Source organism: Carcharhinus amblyrhynchos, chromosome 27, assembly GCF_965287045.1.
Source record: "Carcharhinus amblyrhynchos chromosome 27, sCarAmb.v2.hapA, whole genome shotgun sequence".
Classification (NCBI taxonomy): domain Eukaryota; kingdom Metazoa; phylum Chordata; class Chondrichthyes; order Carcharhiniformes; family Carcharhinidae; genus Carcharhinus; species Carcharhinus amblyrhynchos.
The window spans coordinates 27,653,592-27,675,412 of record NC_137350.1 but is presented as its reverse complement, the minus strand read 5'-3'; the positions used below and the strand labels follow the sequence as shown (position 1 = coordinate 27,675,412).

General features: G+C 40.3%; 1 protein-coding gene across 6 annotated transcripts in view; it reads right to left on the bottom strand.

Moving 5' to 3' along the window:
• LOC145359180 (signal transducer and activator of transcription 5B-like) overlaps positions 1–21,821 on the bottom strand; it is a 196,280-nt gene that overhangs the window by 30,474 nt on the left and 143,985 nt on the right. For 4 of the 6 annotated variants that reach the window (XM_080213622.1, XM_080213623.1, XM_080213619.1 and 1 more), the window contains 4 exons: positions 18,681–18,784; positions 6,728–6,865; positions 3,018–3,174; positions 1,153–1,242 (listed from right to left, as the gene is read on the bottom strand). In XM_080213622.1, coding sequence (XP_080069748.1) covers positions 1,153–1,242; positions 3,018–3,174; positions 6,728–6,855 — 375 coding nt within the window. In that variant the 5' untranslated portion in view covers positions 6,856–6,865; positions 18,681–18,784. The remainder of the gene's footprint in view (positions 1–1,152; positions 1,243–3,017; positions 3,175–6,727; positions 6,866–18,680; positions 18,785–21,821) is intronic. The other 2 variants (XM_080213621.1, XM_080213625.1) reach the window with 1 other exon arrangement.

Sequence of the window (21,821 nt, the reverse complement as noted above, 5' to 3'; positions counted from 1 at the left end):
GTGCAAGAACTGAAAACAACCAACATTTACAAACACGTAAGTGTAGTCATGATTTTTCCAAAAGCAAAATAGATAGTCCATCTCAACTAATTTTCTGACGAACACTAATCGTTTTCGATATTCTGTATGTTCCTGAACCAGGTGCGAAAAGATTATTGCTGCCACGGGAATTGTAACAGGCAGGGGGCAGACCATGCAAAGGTCTGCTGAGACGGGATTTTCTGGTTTTGAGGCGAGCGTGCCTGGAAAAATCCCACCCTATACTTCTTGCTTTCCAAATTGAAAACACATTTTGTGCCACTTCATGACAAGTAACATATCATAAGGTGCAACTTAGTCATAAGAGAAAAAACAATACAGAACATTGGAGAAAGGACTGTGATTTTGGTAAGTCTTAATTCTTCAAACATCACTTCTGGCTGTGGGATTTCTAGAAGGACAAAGATAAAAAACTTCTCTCAAATCAGTTGCGAGAATAGCTGTCATTTACCAGCTTACTTTTGATTGCTCCTCTCACAGTCCTTGATCTATTTTTCTCTTGACCTCACTATTACTTCTGGCCTTGTTTGAATCTACACATCTGCCGCTGAAACTTCCTCCAAGAAATTTTAACTATCTGAAAAGTCGATGTCCACGTTGCTTCAATTCCTGGAGATGCTTCAACATCTCTCTTCCATTTCTAAACAAGATAAAGCTCATTAATGTAAACATTACCCTTTCCCGATTCCAAGATTTTAACTTTTTTTTGCACTTTCTTTCTCTACTCTATCAACATTATCAATCATACTCTTCTGAATTGCCATTTGTTGCTCTATCTTGTCTCCAAATATAATATTCTATTTGCTCTTCTTCCTTCACTCTCCATTCCCATTACAGACATTAAGACAGTGTTAAATTTTCATCCTCAGGATCTCAAAAACCACAGTATGTCTTAATTCCGAGTCTTCCTTTCCTCTTAGTTTTCTTGCTTTTAAGCCGATCTCAAAGTCAGCCAAAGACTCATCCTCTAAATTACTCCCTTGAATCTAAATGAACCTGCATCCTGATTTCACAATTCAAAAATGTTTCTCCAGTTGCTCTTCCATGTGATTAAATAATGATTGAAAAGAGTGGAACAGAAAATAAATTTCTTATCTCTAATCTGTTACTTACATTTGTAGCTTCTCTAATCAGCCTCTGTTCATGGTACAGAATGTGTTTGATTGATCTAACTAGTTCCAGTGGGCAACGGTCATAAGTATTCTGGAAATAAGAATGAAATGTATTAAACCACCCAACCAATGTATTTTCCAGAATTGAAATATACAAAGATTAATGTTCATAAACCTTTAGTAGTACATAATTCTCAACCTTCCAGATATGACAAATGATTCAAAACTAAAGTGCGTTCCTTTTTCATATTTTTCCACTTGACAACATCTCATCAGTATATGATTTCATAGCCTTAGCTACACCAGTTAATTTTTTCTGCACTTTCTCTATTCTATCAAGATTATTGCAATCATACTCCTCTGAATTGCCACTTATCGCTCTTTCTTACCTCCAAATCTAATATTCTATTTGCTCCTCTTCCTTCACTCTCCATTCCCATTACAGAAATCAAGACAGTTTAAATCTACAACAATGAATGTTGGCATATCATTTGATCATGGGAAGCAATGTACCCATGTCTTGGTCTGCTCCAATCCAAAAATCATAATGGTTTTCCTTTCACCAAGAGATCAATTAGGAATGGAAATTGTGGCTGACCATTTTCCTCCCTAGCCTGGGAGTACTGAAGCAATCTAAGTGCTGCACAACTGAGAACAAGTAACTCAGCACAAATCAGAAATCAAAGTTAAATCTTCTGGTTTATCTGGCTTAAGTGGTGAACTCAGTCGCTGTGACTTTTTTTTAATAAAACTGACTGATGGATTTCCAATGGGAATATCATTGAAACCGAGAAGAAGATTTGACCAACTGGGGGATTAGTATTTGTGGAAGGTGTAGGTTGTGGACAATGCCATGTGCCTTGGTCATTGTTAGGTAGGGGCTGGTGTTTGGGTCAAAGTCAAGATGCAGAATGTAGTTTGGATATACAAATCTTTGAAATATAACATAAATAGACATGCTTTGAAATATGAGACCTGCTAAATTTACGAAACAAAGTATGAAAATCATCTGAATTACCAAGCATCACAAATAGAGTTGTATTGTGTCAGTTCTTGGTATATTTCAATGCTTTTTCTTGTAATGGTTTGGAAAACACTACAGGTTTTTGTCTCAAAGATTAAGGTCCAAAAGCAAACCAGAAGCTGAGCGGTGTGGAATAAATGGGAGGTAGCTAGACAGGTGTGGCTGAGACATGGTGCGGAGGCTGAAAATGAGAATGCTAAAGCTTAATTTAAATTTTGGGACTGGTGAATCAATCCAGTGAACGTCAGACAAATTGATATGAATACTGCCTGATTGTTTGCCCAGAGGGAGCTCACACCTAGAGTACAAACTATTCAGAAAATTGGTAAGTTGCGTCACACTGATGGTTCCAACAGCACAGAAAGTTGTTGTTGATGCCAATTTCATGAGTAACTTTACAATTTGTTGCATCTTGTCTGTGCGGGTAATGCTTTTTGCTTTGAAATATGATAAAAGGAGTGAGGTACTGTCATTGTGCATGTATCTTGCAGTTTTTCCCCCACTGAGATTTGACTGGGAAAACACAGAATTGAAGATAATGGTAACATGATTGTCGAATAACAAATTTCTAACAAAATAACCAATCATAAATAGAAAACAGTCAAACAATGGAAAAAAAAAGCATATATTTTACGGATGTCAGACTGAATAAATTATGAAGGAGAAGGCAAAAAGATTCTTGTATATTTCTATTAGTGCATGGAATACATGAAACTGCTAATAATTTAACACGGTTTGGGGTCATACTGTATTTGATGTAAAATATAGCAATCAATTCATCAGCATCTGGACTCTCAAACATGCACAACGGCTTCCTACAAATGCGGAATATTTCCACCTACCTTTAACTGAGTGGCATAATTCCCTAATTTCAACTTTAATACAAAAACGTCTTCCCCCATTAGATGGTCAGCTTTCTTCTGTAACTCCTGTATCAAGGTCTCGAGCAGTCTTTGTGCTCGAAATTCATCCTGTGGATTTTCCAAATCAATCGAGTCCCTGAGCAGCAATAAGATAGGGTTGCAAAGAAAAAGTTCAGGCAAAACTAAAACATTTCAATTACTGTATTAAAAAATATTGCATTACAGGATTATACAAACTTCAGTTTTCATCTTGAAGATATCAAAAAATGAAGCTTGCATTTGTTTAGATCAGTGATGGAGTAACAATTGTTTGATCTGCCAATGCTATTCAAAGGTTCTTTGTAAGCCCAATAATATTAGCCAAGGCAACTTCTGAGAAACTCATCCATAAACACCAAAGCCATCAGGCCATTAGGATTTTTTAAAAAATAAAATTTGGTTTAATATTTTTAAAAATAAAATTTGGTTTAATATTTTGTTAACTTTGCCTAACATTTGTAGGAATTCCAATAATTACTTTTAAATTTTTGTTTTGGGGAAAGAAAATTCACGTCTGGCAGGAAACAGACAATTTTAATTTATAGTAATAGTGGACAATAGGGTGGCACAGTGATTAGCACTGCTGCCTCACAGTGCCCAGGTCCCAGGTTCAATTCTGGCCTGGGTCACTGCTTGTGTGGAGTTTGCACGTTCTCCGTGTCCGTGAGAACTTCCTCTGGGTGCTCTGGTTTCCTCCCACAGTCCAAAGGTGTGCGGGTTAGGTTGATTGGCCATGCTAAATTGACCCGTGTCAGAGGGATTGGCAGGGTAAATGCGTGAGATTGCAGGAATAGGGCCTGGGTGGGATTATGGTCATTACAGACTCGATAGGCTGAATGACTTCCTTCTGCACTGTAGGGATTCTATGACAACACTGTGTTGCTGCAAGAAAATCCTTTCAGTATTTTAAAACTAAAACACAACAGCACAAGTTTGTAGTGATGCAAATTATGCCCATGCAGCTGTCAAGAGCATTTAAATTTAATAGCAAGCTTAAAGTCTCAATAAAAGTGAACTAAACAACTTTACATTCAAGTTATCCCTCTCTTTTGAAGTGAGACTAAACGTTCAAATATATTACTGATCAGGAGCTTTCATATTTGGTGCTGTGCAATGCTGCCACAGATGCCATCTTTCAGATGAAGCATTAAATCGAGACCCCTGTCTACCCTCAGGCGATGTGAAATATGGCACTACTTTGAAGAGAAGGAAAGTTTGCTCCAGTATTCCCCAGTATGCACTCCTCAGTTAATAATGCACTAAAACAGATTTATCCAGCCATTGCTTCATTGCTATTGTGCAATGTTGCTGACAAAATTAGCTCATGTTTTTTGAAATGACAACATTAACTACATTTAAAAAGTGCTTCATTTGTAGAAAAACAAATAAAGGGCATAATAATTTGTGTTTGATTGCACATTTCACAACCTCAACATGCCTCAAGGTGCTCTGCAGCCAATTAAGTACTTTTGAAGTGTACTCATTGTTGTAATGTAGGAAAGGCAGACGCAATTTTTGACATTACCACCAGATAATCTGCTTTAAGTGCTGGTTGAGGGATAAATATTAGCTGGGACAAAAGGTAAACTGCTTGACTTCATATAGTGACATGGGATTGTTTACAAGCAACTAGAAGGACAGACAGTTAGGGTACAGATCAAAAACCCCAAAAGTATGTCATGAATCCCGAATAGACACTAACAGTTTTTTTTATTTTGGCATTACTGAGAGAATAAGGTGCGATTCTACTGACACACAGGGAAGCTTTTATCAAAGCACACAATGTAACAACACAGTTTAACTATAACAAATGAATCAGTTTAACATTTACCAACTGAACACTGCTTAAACATGATAAGGTATAATCCTTAACTGCTAACTTATCACTATTAGTTCCAATTAAAACAATATTCCTCTTGTAGAATTAGACTTCTCCAAGTTGGTTAGCAAAACCCGGGCTTATGTGTTAGTATTTGTTAACAGTCCGAGCTTTTTGAATACTTCTGAAGAGACAGAGACAACTAGAGACACGAGTGGGGGAGGGCGGAGGGCAGAGGGCGAGGGCGAAGGCGAAGGGCAAGGAAGAGACAGATACACTTCTGTCAGAACCTGGCTTATTTTTCCCTCTAAGTTTAGCTCCTCCCCTCTCTGACTCTGTCAATCAACCTAATCAAAACCCTACTCTGAAATCCCAAAGAAAAACCTAAATAAGCCCAAATGCATTAACTCTGTTTAGACAAACACCCCATTAGCTAAAAGCAGTCATTATCTTGCATTCGCAACATTTAGCTGACAGTTGTCCAGACAAATTGGCATTGTGCAAAACAGAGCTGACATTGAAACATATCTCTTACACGAAACATGATAAAAATGCATTTCTTAAAGGCACACTATCATGACACAGAAAGACCCTGGCTTTATATCTCATCTGCTGCAAAATGGCAACTCTGACAGTGGTCAGAGTGCTTCAATTCAGTGTTTGCTTACCTGAGAGACTGGTGCTGCTTTTGACAATGTCACCTAACCATCACCTTCAGATATTAAGAACTACCAGACACTCAGTTAAATGACAGCAGTCAGCCAGCAGCGAATTCTGATTACTGTTGCCTCCTGATCAGCACATTAAATTGGAGAACTGTTCAAGAGAGATGTCCACTGAGTGGCTACATGCTACCAGAAATCAACTATTGCTGTGCAATCTATTTCTCCAGAAAGTTGGCTCTTTATTTCCACCTTTTTATGAGATCATGACTGATCTGCATGAGATCTCCTATTATCCATATTTTCTTCATAAACTTATGTTACAAAAACAGTGATCTCAGAGATTTTCTAGTTTAATCAAGAAATACCAAAGAATTGCAAGAAAGTTTTATTGAATAAAGGACAAAGCCATTACAGAAAAGTTTATATTCAAGTATATATTTAGATTTACAAGGATGTTGCCTGGATTGGGAAGCATGCCTTATGAAGATAGGTTGAGGGAGCTGGGACTCTTCTCCCTGGAGAGAAGGAGGTTGAGAGGTGACCTGATAGAGGTTTATAAGATGTTGAGAGGAATAGGTAGGGTGGATTCTCAGAGGCTATTTCCCCGGGCTGAAATGGTTGCTATGAGAGGACACAGATTTAAGGTGCAGGGAAGCAAGTACAGAGGAGATGTTAGGGGTAAGTTTTTCACTCAGAGGGTGGTGAGTGAATGGAATTGGCTGCCGTCAGTGGTGGTGGAGGCGAACTCGCTGGGGTCTGTTAAAAGACTTCTGGACGAGCATATGGGATCTAATGGGATTGGGGGTTGTAGATAGGTCTATGGCTTAGTAGGTATAGAAGTGATCGACGCAACTTGTGGGCCGAAGGGCCTGTTTGTGCTGTAGTGTTCTATGTTCAAAGTGTATTATGGTCATTTTGTTGAGACTGTCAACATTTTGATTGAAGAGATTGTGGACGACATTTTTATTCAAAATATAGAACTGGTTTTGTCTTGAGCAAACAGAAAAGTAAAACAGCACTGTGGCTCATAAGAGTACTCACCGCTGTGGTTAAGTTTGAAATTGTCAAGCAAGTCACTGACAACATAACCATATGCTTTAATACTGACTAGATATCAACAGCCATTTGGAGCATGTGACTTGGAGGGTTATCTAAATTCCACATACCATGCCTGGCTTTCGATCCACTGTGACAAGTAATGCCGAACTTCAATTGGAAAATGTTGGCCATACAAGGACTGCATTTGACGCAGAGCTTCGCCCTGAAGCTGCTGGGCCTGAATCCATACTGACATGGTCTAAGATCTGAAAGACACATTAAATTCACCAAATAAGTCACAATCAATAATAAAACCACCAATTCAATGAAGTGAATATCTATTTGCAAAAATCACATTTAAAGAAAAAACCCAAAACACAGCATTATGTAGCATTCTCCCAGTAACTGGCTTCTATCTAACTTCAAAATCTATTGATGTAGACCAGGCCTTCACAATGAATATGTAAGCAAACTGTCTTAGGAGGAGCAGGGGGGTAGTTTAATTGCAGCACTAAATTTTAGATAAGTCCCATAATTTTGCACTAGACAGCAGACTACCCATGTACAATGTTATAGATTGTCTCCCAAAATCAATTAGGGTCAAAGTTTTAGTTCTCGTTAAAATAAAGCTCTATTCAGCCAATGCACAAGCTAAATTTCAAAAGCTGATTAAGTAATTGATTGGTTCAAAGATCAGGTAATTTAGAATTCATGCACATGCCATTCAGAGTTTCAAAGTTGGGTGAATTTGTATGCTTACAGGAGATCAGGGACGACAATAAAGTTGAAGCAGCTTTATCAATTTAGAAAACCCTACTGCATTTCTGTACACAATAACAGCATTCTTAGGCTTATGGTTTCGTACAACATATGAAACACTATGGTGATATCTAATATTGTCAAATAATGAACAGAATTTCCCCTACACCAATGTCATATCTTGATTATTCATAATGATTATGGTCCATAACAGGATTGTCCAATACACGGCGCACGGGCCGCTACTTAGCCTGACAGACTTCTCTATCCATCCCACGGACCCAGATGTTGGTAAGCAAATTAGAAGATTCTTCAAAGAACTGCTCCTCTAATCACAGTCTGTTTCTCGGATCACTAGTGAACCAATCAGCAGATGTGGGACAACCTGGGATCTGAAAATATAGCACGATGGTAGCGGTGAGCCTGCTGGGAAGGGAGGGAGTTTTTCAGGGTGGGGTGAAAAGCAATGTGGCTGTCACACAGGTTTGACAGGGCTGGAAGGCAAGAGGAGACAGACTGGATGTTGTGGGGTCGGAAGGGCGGGGGAGAATGCCCAATCAAAATGGGCTGCTTTGTCGTAGATGGTATGGAGCTTCTTCGGTGTTATTCGACTTGCACTCATCCAGGTAAGTGGAGTATCCCAGCACACTCCTGGCTTGTGCCTAATAGAAGGTGGACAGGCTTTGAGGAGTCAGGAAGTGAGTTACTCACCACAGGATTCCTATCCTTTGACCTCCTCTTGTAGCCACAATATTTACATTGCTGGTGTCCAGTACAGTTTCTGCTCAATGGTAACTCTCCGATGTTGCTGCTAGTGGGGGATTCAGCGATAGCAATGCCACTGAGTGTCAAGCAGTGATGGTTAGATTCTCTCTTACTTGGCACTTGCACAGTTCAAATGTTTCTGACCGCTTGTCAGCCCAAGCCTGGATATTGTCCAGGTCATGCTGATTTTGGACATGAACTGCTTTTGCACTACAATTTATATTCTGCAGTTCATCATTTCAATTGGTCAAAATTCAGATCACAAATCATTCAATGAGTGGCAATTACTTTCTCAGCCCATGCAACTTTGAATTATGATCGCTTCAAAAAAAAAGACTCAAACTTGCTGAGAATTCAAGAATTCACATCTGTTGAAACTGTAAAAGATACACAAAAATGAAGTGACAAAACCACAAGAATGATAACAAAATAATTTGACTATAGCAATTCTGTCCAGAGTGAACACTTACAACTGGATGGGAGGTATGCAAAATGGCTGGAGGCTGAAGAGCACTGAAAACGATGTTGCTTTAATCACAGCTGTAATTTTGTGTTATGACTTGATGAATTTTTAAATGAACATTGATTTAGAATTTTACCCTAAAACCAGCTGCCAGAGCTATAAACTGAAGAGCCTCACTTTAGTGCTCAGTATCCAACTTTCAACACAATCAGCTTCCAGAACAGATTCCAAACCAGAAAGCTATTTCTGTCCTTTTCAACTGATTGCATTGCTTTGCAGAAAAAAAATGCAGTCTTTAAACATCCAAGTTTCCTCATGGCCTTTATGGTAACTAAATTGCAAGGAAACAGGAACAGAAAGAGCAACAAAAACAAAACACAACCAACGAGCAGATACAAGGAATCACCACCAGATCTATTTATAATCGACATCTTTAAAAGACTTGTGTCCAGTGCCAGCTTATATTCATCACACTTAACACTTTTGATTCATGTTACATTCACACCTAGTTCAATAACAAATTACGTGCAGTGGTTAAAAATGTAATGTTGAGTGAATAAGCAAACCAGGACAAAATCTTGGAACACTAGCGGTGGCCATTAACAGCTACCAGTGGTAAAGAGGAAAGGAACTAATTAAACCACTAAATTTCGACAAAATTCGATCAGTTATTGTCACTGTTACTCACAAAGCAGAGGCATTATATTGACTGCATGTTTTTATAACTTAAGGCATAGAATTGCAGACTTACCAAGAAGATTCTTGCATATAATTGGGGCAGCATGTTTTGTATTTTAGTCTATATTTTATCTAAGGAGCAGACTACAATGTCCATAAGGCACCTTCATCAACAACAGCAAAAAGATCATGCCATGGAGAGGAGCATGCTCCAGCAAGCAAAGTGCAGAAGAAATTGTATTTAAATGACATTTCGTACCATCAGGATGTGAAAAGACACCAATCAATTAAGTACTTTTGAATTGTCTGGCAGGACTTTCTGCCCTCTCTCAGGCAAATTGGGGTGCAAAGGACCCAAATTGGCCCAAAGGATACTGCCATTCCACTTCCACCTTAAATAAGATCTGGAGGGGAGTGGGGGAGGCCTGTGGTTGACCTTCCTGCCCACTGCCAACGGAGGTCAACTAATGACCACTTGAGGGCCTCATTCCTTCGTTGCTTGGATTAGCTCAGCTGAGGGTTAGCCTGTTACCATGCAGCAAGCACAATAAACAAACGTGTGCTGGCTGCATGTCATCTCCCCGCAGGGTTTGGGGATGCTGTAACATGTTAGGCACAGTTTTGTGTGTTCTATTAAAGTGTTCATAGTCACAGGTTGTTGAAAAGTAACTTTGTTGACTGCTAGAAACAAAGGTACAATGAAAGATCCAGCCGAGGGGCCATCTCCATGCATGTCTCTACAGTTTTATTCAACATTACACTGACAATCCCCCCTCCCCCCTCCAAGGTGGGAGCCATGCATTCTTTTATACCACTGTGTGGGTGGTAGTTTACTTGGTACATATTAACCTTACATGTGCCAGAACCTTGTCTATCAGGTCTACCAAACAAAGAAGCGTGTTAACTTATTCAGTCTTAATCCAGACCTGAAGCAATCATGTATCCAAGGAATTTCTTTCTCAAGAGTCCCAAAATTTGAGATTGATCTGGACTTTGGATAGGTCCAGATGAATTCAAACTGTTCCATGCATAAAGCTTTTAAATTGCAAATTCAGCCTTGAAGGTGTCACCTATACTTCTTCACAATGGCTTTCTCCATGCTTGCCAGGTTCCTGCAGTAATGGCATTTGTGGTCTCAGCACTGGAATACTTTTAACAATGACTACCTGGATCAGCTGGTTCGAGTCTTCAACGCATTGCTCTCGAGTCTTGGATGCATCAACTCCAGCTGGATTTTTTAAGCTATGTCATATGAGTGTACCTTTAAGTTTTTTTTAAATCATGCAGTTTACAGCTTCAGCAATGTCATGGGAGGATGGAGCTGAGCCATGGCAGTCAGATTATAGGACCTGCAGTTTCATTTGTAGCAGTCAGGTGATAGGGGTGTTTCCCTTTGGGCTTTCAGTTTTGTTTCGGGGAGCGTGTTGGAAGCAGTTTAGCAGCAAGCTTAAAAGCAATCTCTCTCTCCCTGTTCTGTGTTTGGTTCTGAAACAATAAACAGTTAGCTGAAGGAGAGGCTTATTGCCATCCTGCCTTAAAGAAGCTGTTTTGGGAAACAGATTTGACTACAACCTCATCTGAGTTTCTTCACAAGGGATTTTCAGCATTCAACCCAAGAGGCTGGATTCCTGTAACAAGTGGGCATTAGCTTAAGCTATATTGTGCTTACTTGGAGGGTTGTGTGTGTTGGATATTGGTTTTGATTGGAACACATTAGAGATATTCCATAAGAGTTATACGTTATCATGACTGTAGTGTTTCTTGTTTGTAACTGAAACTTTGTTTTTGACACAAGCTCCTCGTGGGCCAGTTGAATCACAGCTGAAGTGAAACCTCTCATGCTCATCCGAGTCAAATTCAATGTAAAATGTTACAAGTCAGGCCAGCTTCATAGAACACCTTGAAATATCCAATCTGACTTGTAACACTACTCAGTCATGATTAATTTTTAATCATTTATTTTCTTTGTCTGGAGTGAGCTCGGGAATCGGTTTCTCAGGCAACAATTTAAATGACAATTACAGTATTTAACTTTTTCAAAGGCTTACGCTGTTCAAGAACTTAAAATTTTCAGAAAACACTGCTTGGTCTGCAAACTCTGCACACTCTGGATACTGAAGCTGGACTTCCACAGAATTCAATCAAATCTTCTGCTGCAATGAGGAATTGAATTTCTGCCTTCAGCTGCCAAACCTACGTTTGAAGCTTTAGCCTGGTCATTTTCCATTGGGTCTTTCCTTGAGCTTTCCTTCAGGTCAGAACACTTCTTTGATTTTTCCAGGATTTTAATTTTCTTCTGTGGGGTGTTGATTTGTTCCCACCACGACTTACCTTTGGCCATGATCAGAGTTCTCCACAGCCCGTTGCTCCAGCAGCAGTCAACTTCTGTGACACTGCTGAGCAAAAAAGTTGCTAGTCTCGATCCTGGAGAAATGCCCTTTGTTGGCTTGCAACTATCTCGTTGGCTGGCTTTACCCAAAGGTCTCATGCCAGTTGTCTAACCAACAGGTGAAGTCCCTGTTGCTTCCACAAGATTCCATTCAAGTTACCATTACAAATTAGGAAAGGAAGGCAACCAACTTTAGTAACACAAGGGTCAACAAGCAACAAAGAGATATTGCAAGAATGCAACTTTTTAATGGAATTTGGAGGATCGGGCTTTGGAAGAATCATCACCAATGTCATGGGTTACATCATCAATACGGAAATGGAAATAGTTTGCACTGAGGCTTAGAGAAGGGAGGCCCAAGGTCCATGCTGGCCACAAACTTTGACAGAATGGAGGAAATAGGAGTAGCCCATTTGGTTCCTTGAGTCTGCTCCACCATTCTTCTCATGTCAGGCTAGCCTTTGGGCTCGGGGGTGGCCTGCCTCCCGCTCGGGAACAGGGCGTGGCTGATAAGATCAATGCATGATCTGGTGACTCTGCCACATGCGATACAGGTGATGCTTGCAGGGCAGATAGATGAGCTGTTTGGACGCTTCCAAGTTCTCTCTCAACCTCAATTTTGCCTCAGAGACTTTGTCGGTAACACACAATTTGTTTGGTGCCTTTCCAAATAAACTTCCTTTTGGTCAGTCACAAGACAGGGCCTCCCTAAATCAGCAGGGATATCTAAATTATTCAGGGATGTTTAGAGGACAGTCCTAAAATGTTTCCCTCAAATTCTGGGAGTCTCCAGTCACCAGTAACTTTCAAGTAGAGAAGTTGTTACAGCAGTCTTAAAGTTTTTTTTATTGTCACAAGTAGACTTATATTAACACTGCAATGAAGTTACTGTGAAAATCCCCTAGTCACCACACTCCACTGCCTGTTCGGTTACACCAAGAAGTTCATGACCAATGCATCTAACCAGCACATCTTTCATACTGTGGGAGGAAACCCAAGCAGTGTCAGACACCCTGCCGGATAGCTGGTTTGGAGTAATTAGTGCAGGTGCAGCAGGTGGTCAGGACGGCTAATGGGATGCTGGCCTTCATAGCGAGGGGGACTGAATGTAAAAGTAGGGAGATCTTGCTGCAGCTGTATAGGACATTGGTGAGGCCGCAGCTGGAGTACTGTGTGCAGTTTTGGTCGCCGCACTTACGCAAGGATATTTTGGCCTTGGAGGGAGTGCAGAGGAGGTTTACTAGGCTGATGCCGGAGTTGAGGGGGTTGAGCTATGAGGAGAGGCTGAATAAACTAGGCTTGTACTCGTTAGAGTTTAGAAGAATGAGGGGAGATCTCATTGAGACATATATGATGATGAATGGGATGGATAGGATAGAGGTGGAGAGACTCTTCCCGCTCAGAAAGGACAGTAGGACTAGGGGGCACCGCCTCAAGATAAAGGGGGGGGGGCGGTTTAGAACGGAGTTGAGGAGGAACTTCTTCACTCAAAGGGTGGTGAATCTCTGGAATTCTCTGCCCATTGAAGTGGTGGAGGCTGCCTCGCTAAATATTTTTAAGGCGCGGGTTGATGGGTTTTTGATAAGCGAGGGGATTAAGGGTTATGGGGAGAGGGCGGGAATGTGGAGCTGAGCCACGACAGATCAGCCATGATCTTATTGAATGGCGGGGCAGGCTCGAAGGGCTAGATGGCCTACTCCTGCTCCTATTTCTTATGTTCTTATGTATTATGGGTATAGTTACCTGTTGCTTTCTCCATGGTCAATTAAAGTTGACTTGCCAATTTATAGCACCTCTTTTCTCCTGTGATATAAATTGTTGAAAATCGGCATTCTTGCATTTGTCCAATTTGCATTTGACCTGATGAGTGCAAGCTTCAGTAACATACCTCTTTTTTCAACAACATTTAATGATTCTTCATTTAAAATGGTACAGGTGCTAATACAGGTAATGAAAACCTGCCTCATTTGGTAACATTACCTCATCAACAATAATGCAAAACACCACAAGTTCAGACAGCCACAGAGCTGCATCAGATTGATAAAGTCAGAGAAAGTAATCCTAGAATGTAACTCACACCCGTGTAAAGCTCCTGTAAACTGTTTCACAAGCAGTTACCAATTTTAAAATTGTGTTAACAAAATAATTACACAACATGACCAGAAACACATTCACACAATTCACAGACCTGCAATTTGAATGGGAGAGGGGAAGGACTAAACAGGTAACGGTTTCAATGGCTCTACGCAGGTCCAATGTAAAGAATGGCATTCTGCTAATCGCTTAAATGTCAAAAAGTAGTTGCTAGTTTTTCCTTCCATTGTTCCGTAAGAATTAATGCAATAGTTTAAAACTGGCATTTCGAACTCATAACACTGATACTGGAGTGCACCGTTGTCAACAATGGCTGAAAAATTTGAAATGCTTTTTTCAGTTACATGATACCATGTGGTCTACTCAGAAAATGAGAACTTTTTACATTTCATCATCAGATTGAAGTCCTCAGGTAGTTAAAATCAAGTTTATTGATGCTGTTAGTGAAATTACCATTGTTCTTTCCCCTATGAATTTATTTGCAGATATGTTTTCCTATATGCAAACATGTGCTGATGTACAGAGATAAGTAAATCAAATAAACACTTCAGCCTTCATATTGAATTTTCACAATTTTAATGTTTACGTATTTACAGCTTTGTTTCTCACAAAGCTCTTCTCTTCCCAAGCTTTCAATTCATGTTTTCTTCCTCTACTGATAGTGATGCTTTTTCACTATCATTTTTCACATTAATGCTGCAATCATATAATGAATGCCCAAAACATCATATTTTCTCTTCTTTATTTCAAATGCATCTTTTGCCTTATTAAACCTGGCTTATAGATTTTTTTCTTAATCAACCTTGCAAATATATTGGTGACACTTGTTCAGGCAGAAACTTTGAACAGGGGTGTTAGCTACCCCAACATCACCCTTCATAAAATTAATTTTGATTTGATTTCTCACATGTATTAGTATACAGTGAAAAGTATTATTTCTTGCACACAATGCAGTCAAAGCATATCATATCTGGAGAAGGAAACGAAAGGGTGCAGAATATCATGTTACAGTCATAGCTAGGATGTAAAGATCAACTTAATATGAGGTAGGTTCATTCAAAAGTCTGATGGCAGCAGGGAAGAAGAAATTGAATTAAAACATTGTTAGAGTCTAAAAGAATTTTAAAAGCATAGAATAAGAGTAAAAGATAGAATTAGAGGGTATGTGGGGCGCAGCTTGCAAGAAGTCACCATGCTCCAACACCACCTTTTGTTATAAAATTTGTGTTTGCATGGCATCTTTAATATAGTAAAAATGACCCAAGGCACTTCATAGGAACACTGAGAAAACTAGACACCAAGATACATAACATTCGGACAGGTGACCAAAAGATTGATCAAGGAGGTAGTTTGTACAGAGCAACTTGAAAGAACAATGAGAGTGAGGTAGAGAGATTTATGGAGAGAGTTGCAGAGTTCAGACCTGGACAGCAGAAGACGCAGCTCCCAATGGCAGAGAAAAGTACATCTGGAAGAGATTAGGAGACCTTGGAAAGTTATATGGCAGAAGGAGGTTAGGAATATCAAAAGACAAAAGCACAAATGGATTGGAACACAAGGATGGGGGGGTGGCGGCGGCGGCGGTGGTGGTGGTGGTGTCAGAGCAGGAGCAAATGTAAGCACAGAGATAACTAGTGAGGTTATAATGCCTATAGCTGAGCTTCTGATGGGCTCAAGTGGCAGATGAGGCTGGCCAGGACAGCACTGGAATAATGAAGTCTGGGGGTAACAAAGACATGGTTAAGTCTTCAGCATCAGACAGGCAAAGATAGCGTGAAGATACATGATGTTACTGAGGTGGAAGTAAGTGGCCTTTGGTGATGGAGAGGATTTGTAGACAAGAGCTCAACTAGAGGTCAAACAGGGTGCAAAGGGTCTGTTTCAGCTTCAGTGGCCAGGAATAGGGATTTAGTGGTTGACTCAGACATTGAATTTATTGCTGTTAAATCCAGGGCAATATTGAGGTTTACAAAAAGAGCAATGTTTTGTTCTTCCCAGTGTTCAGCTCGTTGTCAGACAATGAGTCTGACAGCAAGCATTTGTCCTTGAATTTGAGATAAGTAGCAGAAATGTAGAGTTAAAAAGAACTGTATAAATGTAAGTTAATTTCCGTTTTCACCATGCTGACTTAGATCAGCCAACTCATCATAGGCTGAAATTCAAATCCAAGGCTTTCCTGATTAAGGAATTCTCTTCCCACTGAGGTTTCCAGCCAAAGACACTGACTAACGTTATAATATTTCAGGGCAATTTATTTCCTGCCAAGTCAGTGAGTTTAGCCATTACTGCTGTCCTTCAAGATACAACTAGAACAGAGAGTAAAATCTGCTTGATAAACTCCACTCATCCACATTTATTAAAAAAGATTTGCACTTGTATAACACTTTAGATAAATCAGACATCTCAAAGCACTTTTGCACAAATTAAATACTTTCAAAGTAGTCACATTTGTAATGTAGGAAACACAACAGCCAATTTGCACACAGCAAACTCCCACAAACAGTAATATGATACCGACTAGATAATCATTTTTGGTCATGCTGATTAAGGACACTGGGCTCCGCTCATACTCCCACCAACTTTCGTGTTGTCAGCAAATCACATATAGTGTGAAACGATTCCTTTGGTAAAGCCACTAGTCACCACTTGCCACTTTGAAAATGACCAATTTATTCCTACTCAGTTTCCTGTCTGCTAACCAATTCACAATCCATGCTCTACTTTCACAGAAGAAATTTGGCATGTCAGCTGCCACTCTCACCTACTTTTACAGATGCACCATAGAAAGCATTCTTTCTGGTTGTATCACAGCTTGGTATGGCACCTGCTCTGCCCAACACTGCAAGAAACAACAAAAGGTCATGCATGTAGCCCAATCCATCACGCGAACCAATCTCCGACCCACTGACTCTGTCAATACTTCCTGCTGCCTCAGGAAAGCAGCCAGCATAATTAACGACCCCACGCATCCTGTATATTTTCTCCTCCAACATCTTCCGTCGGGAAAAAGATACAAAAGTCTGAGGTCATATACCAACCAGCTCAAAAACTGCTTCTTCCCTGCTGCCATCAGACTTTTGAATGGACCTACCTTGTACTAGGTTGATCTTTCTCTACACCCTAGCTATGACAGCAACACTACATTCTGCACTCACTCCTTTCCTTCTCTATGAACAGTATGCTTTGCTTGTGTAGGACACACACAAAACAAAACTTTTCACTGTATACTATCATGTGACAATAATAAATCAAATCAACATATTACCCCAATCTGGGACTTTATCAGAAGTTTTCTGAAAATTCAAATATACCATATCCACTGGTTTTGCCTATATCTATTCTACTAATTACGTATATAAAAACATATGAAGTAGGAGCAAGAGTTGTCCATGTGGCCACTCGAGCCTGCTCTGCCATTCAATAAGATTGCGGCTGAACTTTTTGTGGACTCAGTTCCACTTACCCGCCCACTCTTCATAACGCTTAATTCCTTTATTGTTCAAAAAAATCTACCTATCTATCTATCTACCTTTGCCTTATAAACATTCAATATGGAAGCTCCTCCTCAACTCAGTCCTAAATCTGCTCCCCTTTATTGTGAGGCTATGGCCTCTAGTTTTAATTTCACCCACCAGTGGAAACAACCTCTCTGCTTCTATCTTATTGATTCCCTTTATAATTTCAATGTTTCAACAAGATCCCTCCTCGTTCTTCAAAATCTTTGAAAAACTCCAGTAGGTTTGTCAAACATGATATCCCTTTCATAAATCCAAGTTAACTCTGTCTAATCCTGCTGATATTTTCTAACTGCCATGATATCAAATTCTCTGCAATACTCACACATATTTCCTACCACTTATGTTAGGCTAATTGGTCTGCAAGTCCCTGTTTTCTCCCTCCCACCTTTTTTAAATAGTGGGGTTTCCACTTGTCATCCTCCAATCTGCTGGGGCTATTCCAGGATCTACAGAATTTTGGATGATAACAGCCAACACATCCATTGTTTACATGGTCATTTCCTTTAGTACCCTGGTTATCAGGTCGTGAGGATTTATCAACTTTCAGTTCCATTAATTTCTCCAACACTTTTTTTCAATAACATTAATTTCCTTTAATTCTTCTTTTGCATTAGACCCTTACTCTCTTGGCACTTCTGGGGAGTTATTTATGGGTTTCTCCATGAAGTCAGAACTAAATAGGTGATCAATTGCTCTGCCATTTCCTCGTTCTTTCTTAAAAATTCTGTTTCTGACTGTAAGGAACCCACATTTGTCTTCACTAATCTTTTTCTTCTTATATACTTACAGGAGCTTATAGTCCACGTATAAATCACTTGCAAGTGTACTCTCATACTCTATTTCTCCCCTTTCAAATCAACTTCTTGATCCTCACTTGCTGTATTCTGAACTGCTTCCAATCCTCAGGCTCACTAGTTTTTCAAGCAACTTTATATGTCTCAAGCGAGAGTGTCTATGACTCCTCTTTAGATCTAATACTATCCTTGTCTAATACTAACCTTAGTTTCTTTTACAAGTCATGGTTCAGCTGCTTTTCGTGTCCTCTGAAATGGCCCAGCAAGCCATTCAATTTTAGAGCAACTAAGGATAGGCAACAAATGCTGGTCTTGTCAGCCACACCCACATCCCATTGATATAATAAACTAAATATAAACCTGACTCAAATACTGGCAGAGAGTTGAAAGCAGAACTTTATCAGGAATAGGACTTCAAAAATATTTTATAATTAGTTGCTCCTTATTGTATAGTATTTTATTTAAATCACATCTTTGTGGAATTTAAGTTTTTAATTGAGCATCAAACTTAATTTTTGAATAAATTACTTTAGAACAAGATTTTGAGTTGGCATTCAAATACATGGCATTTCATATTAGTTCACAATGTTATAATGTTATAACTCGATCTGAAACACTTACCTCAGTCTTGATTTTATCTCACCAAGCAGCTTCTTCTCTGCCACCAAACACTGCTACATTGGATTAATACATCAGTCAGTGTCACTTCCTGACTGAATTGTGTTCTACGTACACAGAAAAGAAACAGCTTAGATTTACATTGCACCTTACATATTAGGACATCCCAAAATATTGCACAACTAATTAAACCTTTGGATAGTGGTCACTGTTGAAACATAAAAAAACATAATGCACTATCTGCATTTAGCAATTGATCACAAATATCTGAGGTCGATGACTTCTTTTGTCTTAGTGTTAACGAGATCAATGGTCTCTCTTTTCTTGTTACGCATGGCCTATTCATTTTTTTTTGCACAGCCACAAATGTGCTTAAAACTTAGTGGTCAATTTGCTTTCAGTATCTATAGGAACTTCTAAATCTTTGGCTTGAAATTTGTTGTGTCAAATCAAGGCCAAGACTAAGGCAATGCCTTATATTGTCAGCTTGGATCTTGTCTGAATTGGATTCAATTTGACATTGAATTTGGTTTCTGGAGCAAGCAAGGAATGAACTATATCATAGAATCCCTATAGTGCAGAAGGCCATTTGGTCCAACGAGACTGCACTGACAACAATCACACTGAGTACCTATCCCTGTAACCCCACATATTTACCTTGCTAGTCGTTGTGACACTAAGGGGCAATTTAGCATGGCCAATTCATCCAACCCATACATCTTTGGAACTGGGAAGGAAACTGGAGCACCCAGAGGAAAACCATGCAGACACAGGCAGAATGTGTAAACTCCACACAGACAGACAGTCACCTGAGGCCAGAATTGAACTCGGGTCCCTAGCGATGTGAGGCAGCAATGCTTGCCACCGTGCCACCCAACGGATTTGGGTTTACCTGATCCACCCTGAGCATTGGCTTTATTACTTAAAGAAAGGAGTAAAAACTTTTTTTTAAATTGTTGTTAGTTAATCCCTCCTCCCCTTGACCTTTTCATAGACTAAGGCGTGGCAGTTGGCATCCAGCACTTTCTGTTGGAAACTGCAGAAGTATGAAATTTGAGTAAAGACAAGTTTGGGATTGTCTGCATCAACACCCTGAAGATTACCACTGACCAGAAACTAAACTGGACCGACCATATAAATACTGTGACTGAGAGAGCAAGTCAGAAACTTGGAATTTTGAAGCGAGTAACTCCTGATTCCGCAAAGCCAGTCCACCACCTGCAAGCACAAGTCAGGAGTTTGATGGAATAATCTCCACATGCCTAGATGAGTGTAGCTTCTCAAGAACAGTCAAGCAGCTTATCTAGGCAAAGGAGCCACTTAATTATCACCCCATCCACCACCTTAAACATTCACTCCCTTCACCACTAATGTACAGAGGTAGCAGTGTATACCATATGCAAGATACACTGTTGTAAGTCACCTCCTTGGACAGCACCAGCCAAATCCGCTAACAGGATAACAGATATGTGGGGCCACCACCAACTGCAAGCTCCCTTCCAAGCCACATACTATCCAGACTTGAAACTATATCACTATTCACTGTCCCTGGGTCGAAAATCCTTCAACTCCCTTCCTAACAGCACAACGGGTGTACCTACATCAAATGGACTGCAGCACAAGAAGGCAGCTCACTCACACTAAGGACAATTCGGCATAGGCAATAAATGTTCGCTTAGCTAATGACACCCACATTCCATTAAAGAATAAACAGAATAAATGCACAGTTACTCTCTGTGCTCACATTTGGGCAATGCTTTTGCCAATTTTGATCATATGATGCAAAAAGGAGGGGAGTGTTTGGAAGAAGAGATAATGTCAAGCAAAATAGCTGGAAACCTTACACAAGGAAAAACCAAGATGGCATGGATAGATATTAGAATGTGGACAGGCCTCTAAGGGACAGGCAGTGAGGGCAACGGAAAATAGAAATCAGTGGGCAAGGATTGTTCATAGCGTGGCCAAACCTTGGACGGATGAGACACTTGGGCAAAGTATCCAACAAGGGCCAGAGTCTTCCAAACAGCACAACATTGGAAGTAACTGTACCCAGTATTTTTCATACATGTTATGTTCGGAAAATCCCATTTATAAGAACGTAAGTAGTAGGAGCAGGAGTAGGCCATCCAGCTCCTCGAGCCTGCCCCGCCATTCAATAAGATCATGGCTGATCTGAAGTGGCTCAGTTCCACTTTCCCGCTTTCTCCCCATAACCCTTAATTCCCTACCAAAAACCTATCTACCCGTGACTTAAATATATTTAGCGGGGTAGCCTCCACCACTTCAACGGGCAGAGAATTCCAGAGATTCACCACCCTTTGAGTGAAGAAGTTCCTCCTCAACTCTGTTCTAAACTGCACCCCCCTTATCGTGAGGCTGTGCCCTCTAGTCCTGCTGTCCGTTCCGAGCGGGAAGAATCTCTCTACCTCTGCCCTATCCACCCCCTTCATTATCTTATACATCTCTATAAGATCCCCTCTCATCCTTCTAAACTCCAACAAGTACAGACCCAGTCTATTTAGTCTCTCTTCATAGTCCAACCCCCTCATCTCCGGTATCAGCCTAGTGAACCTCCTCTGCACTCCCTCCAAGGCCAAAATATCCTTGCGCAAGTGCAGCGACCAAAACTGCACACAGTACTCCAGCTGCGGCCTCACCAGTGCCTTGTTCAGTTGCAGCAAGACCTCCCTGCTTTTATATTCTATCCCCCTCGCTATAAAGGCCAGCATCCCATTCGTCTCCTTGATCACCTGCTGCACCTGCAGACTGGGTTTTTGCGACTCATGCACAAGGACCCCCAGGTCCCTCTGCACCGTAGCATAATGCAGCTTTTCGCCCTTTAAATAGTAATCCCTCCTACTATTATTCCTGCCAAAGTGGATAACCTCACACTTGCTAACATTGTACTCCATTTGCCAGGTCCTCGCCTACTCGCTCAGCCTATCTAGATCCCTCTGCAGACTTTCCACACCCTCCGCACAATTTGCTTTTCCACTCATCTTTGTGCCATCAACAATATATTTACAGATACTTATAATGTGCCAGGAAGTAACTACAGGATGCAATTATTTTATAATGAAGGCAATTATATAAATTGGCTAAAGAAACTTGCATAGGAAAGACATAAAAATTGGCTGGAGCATA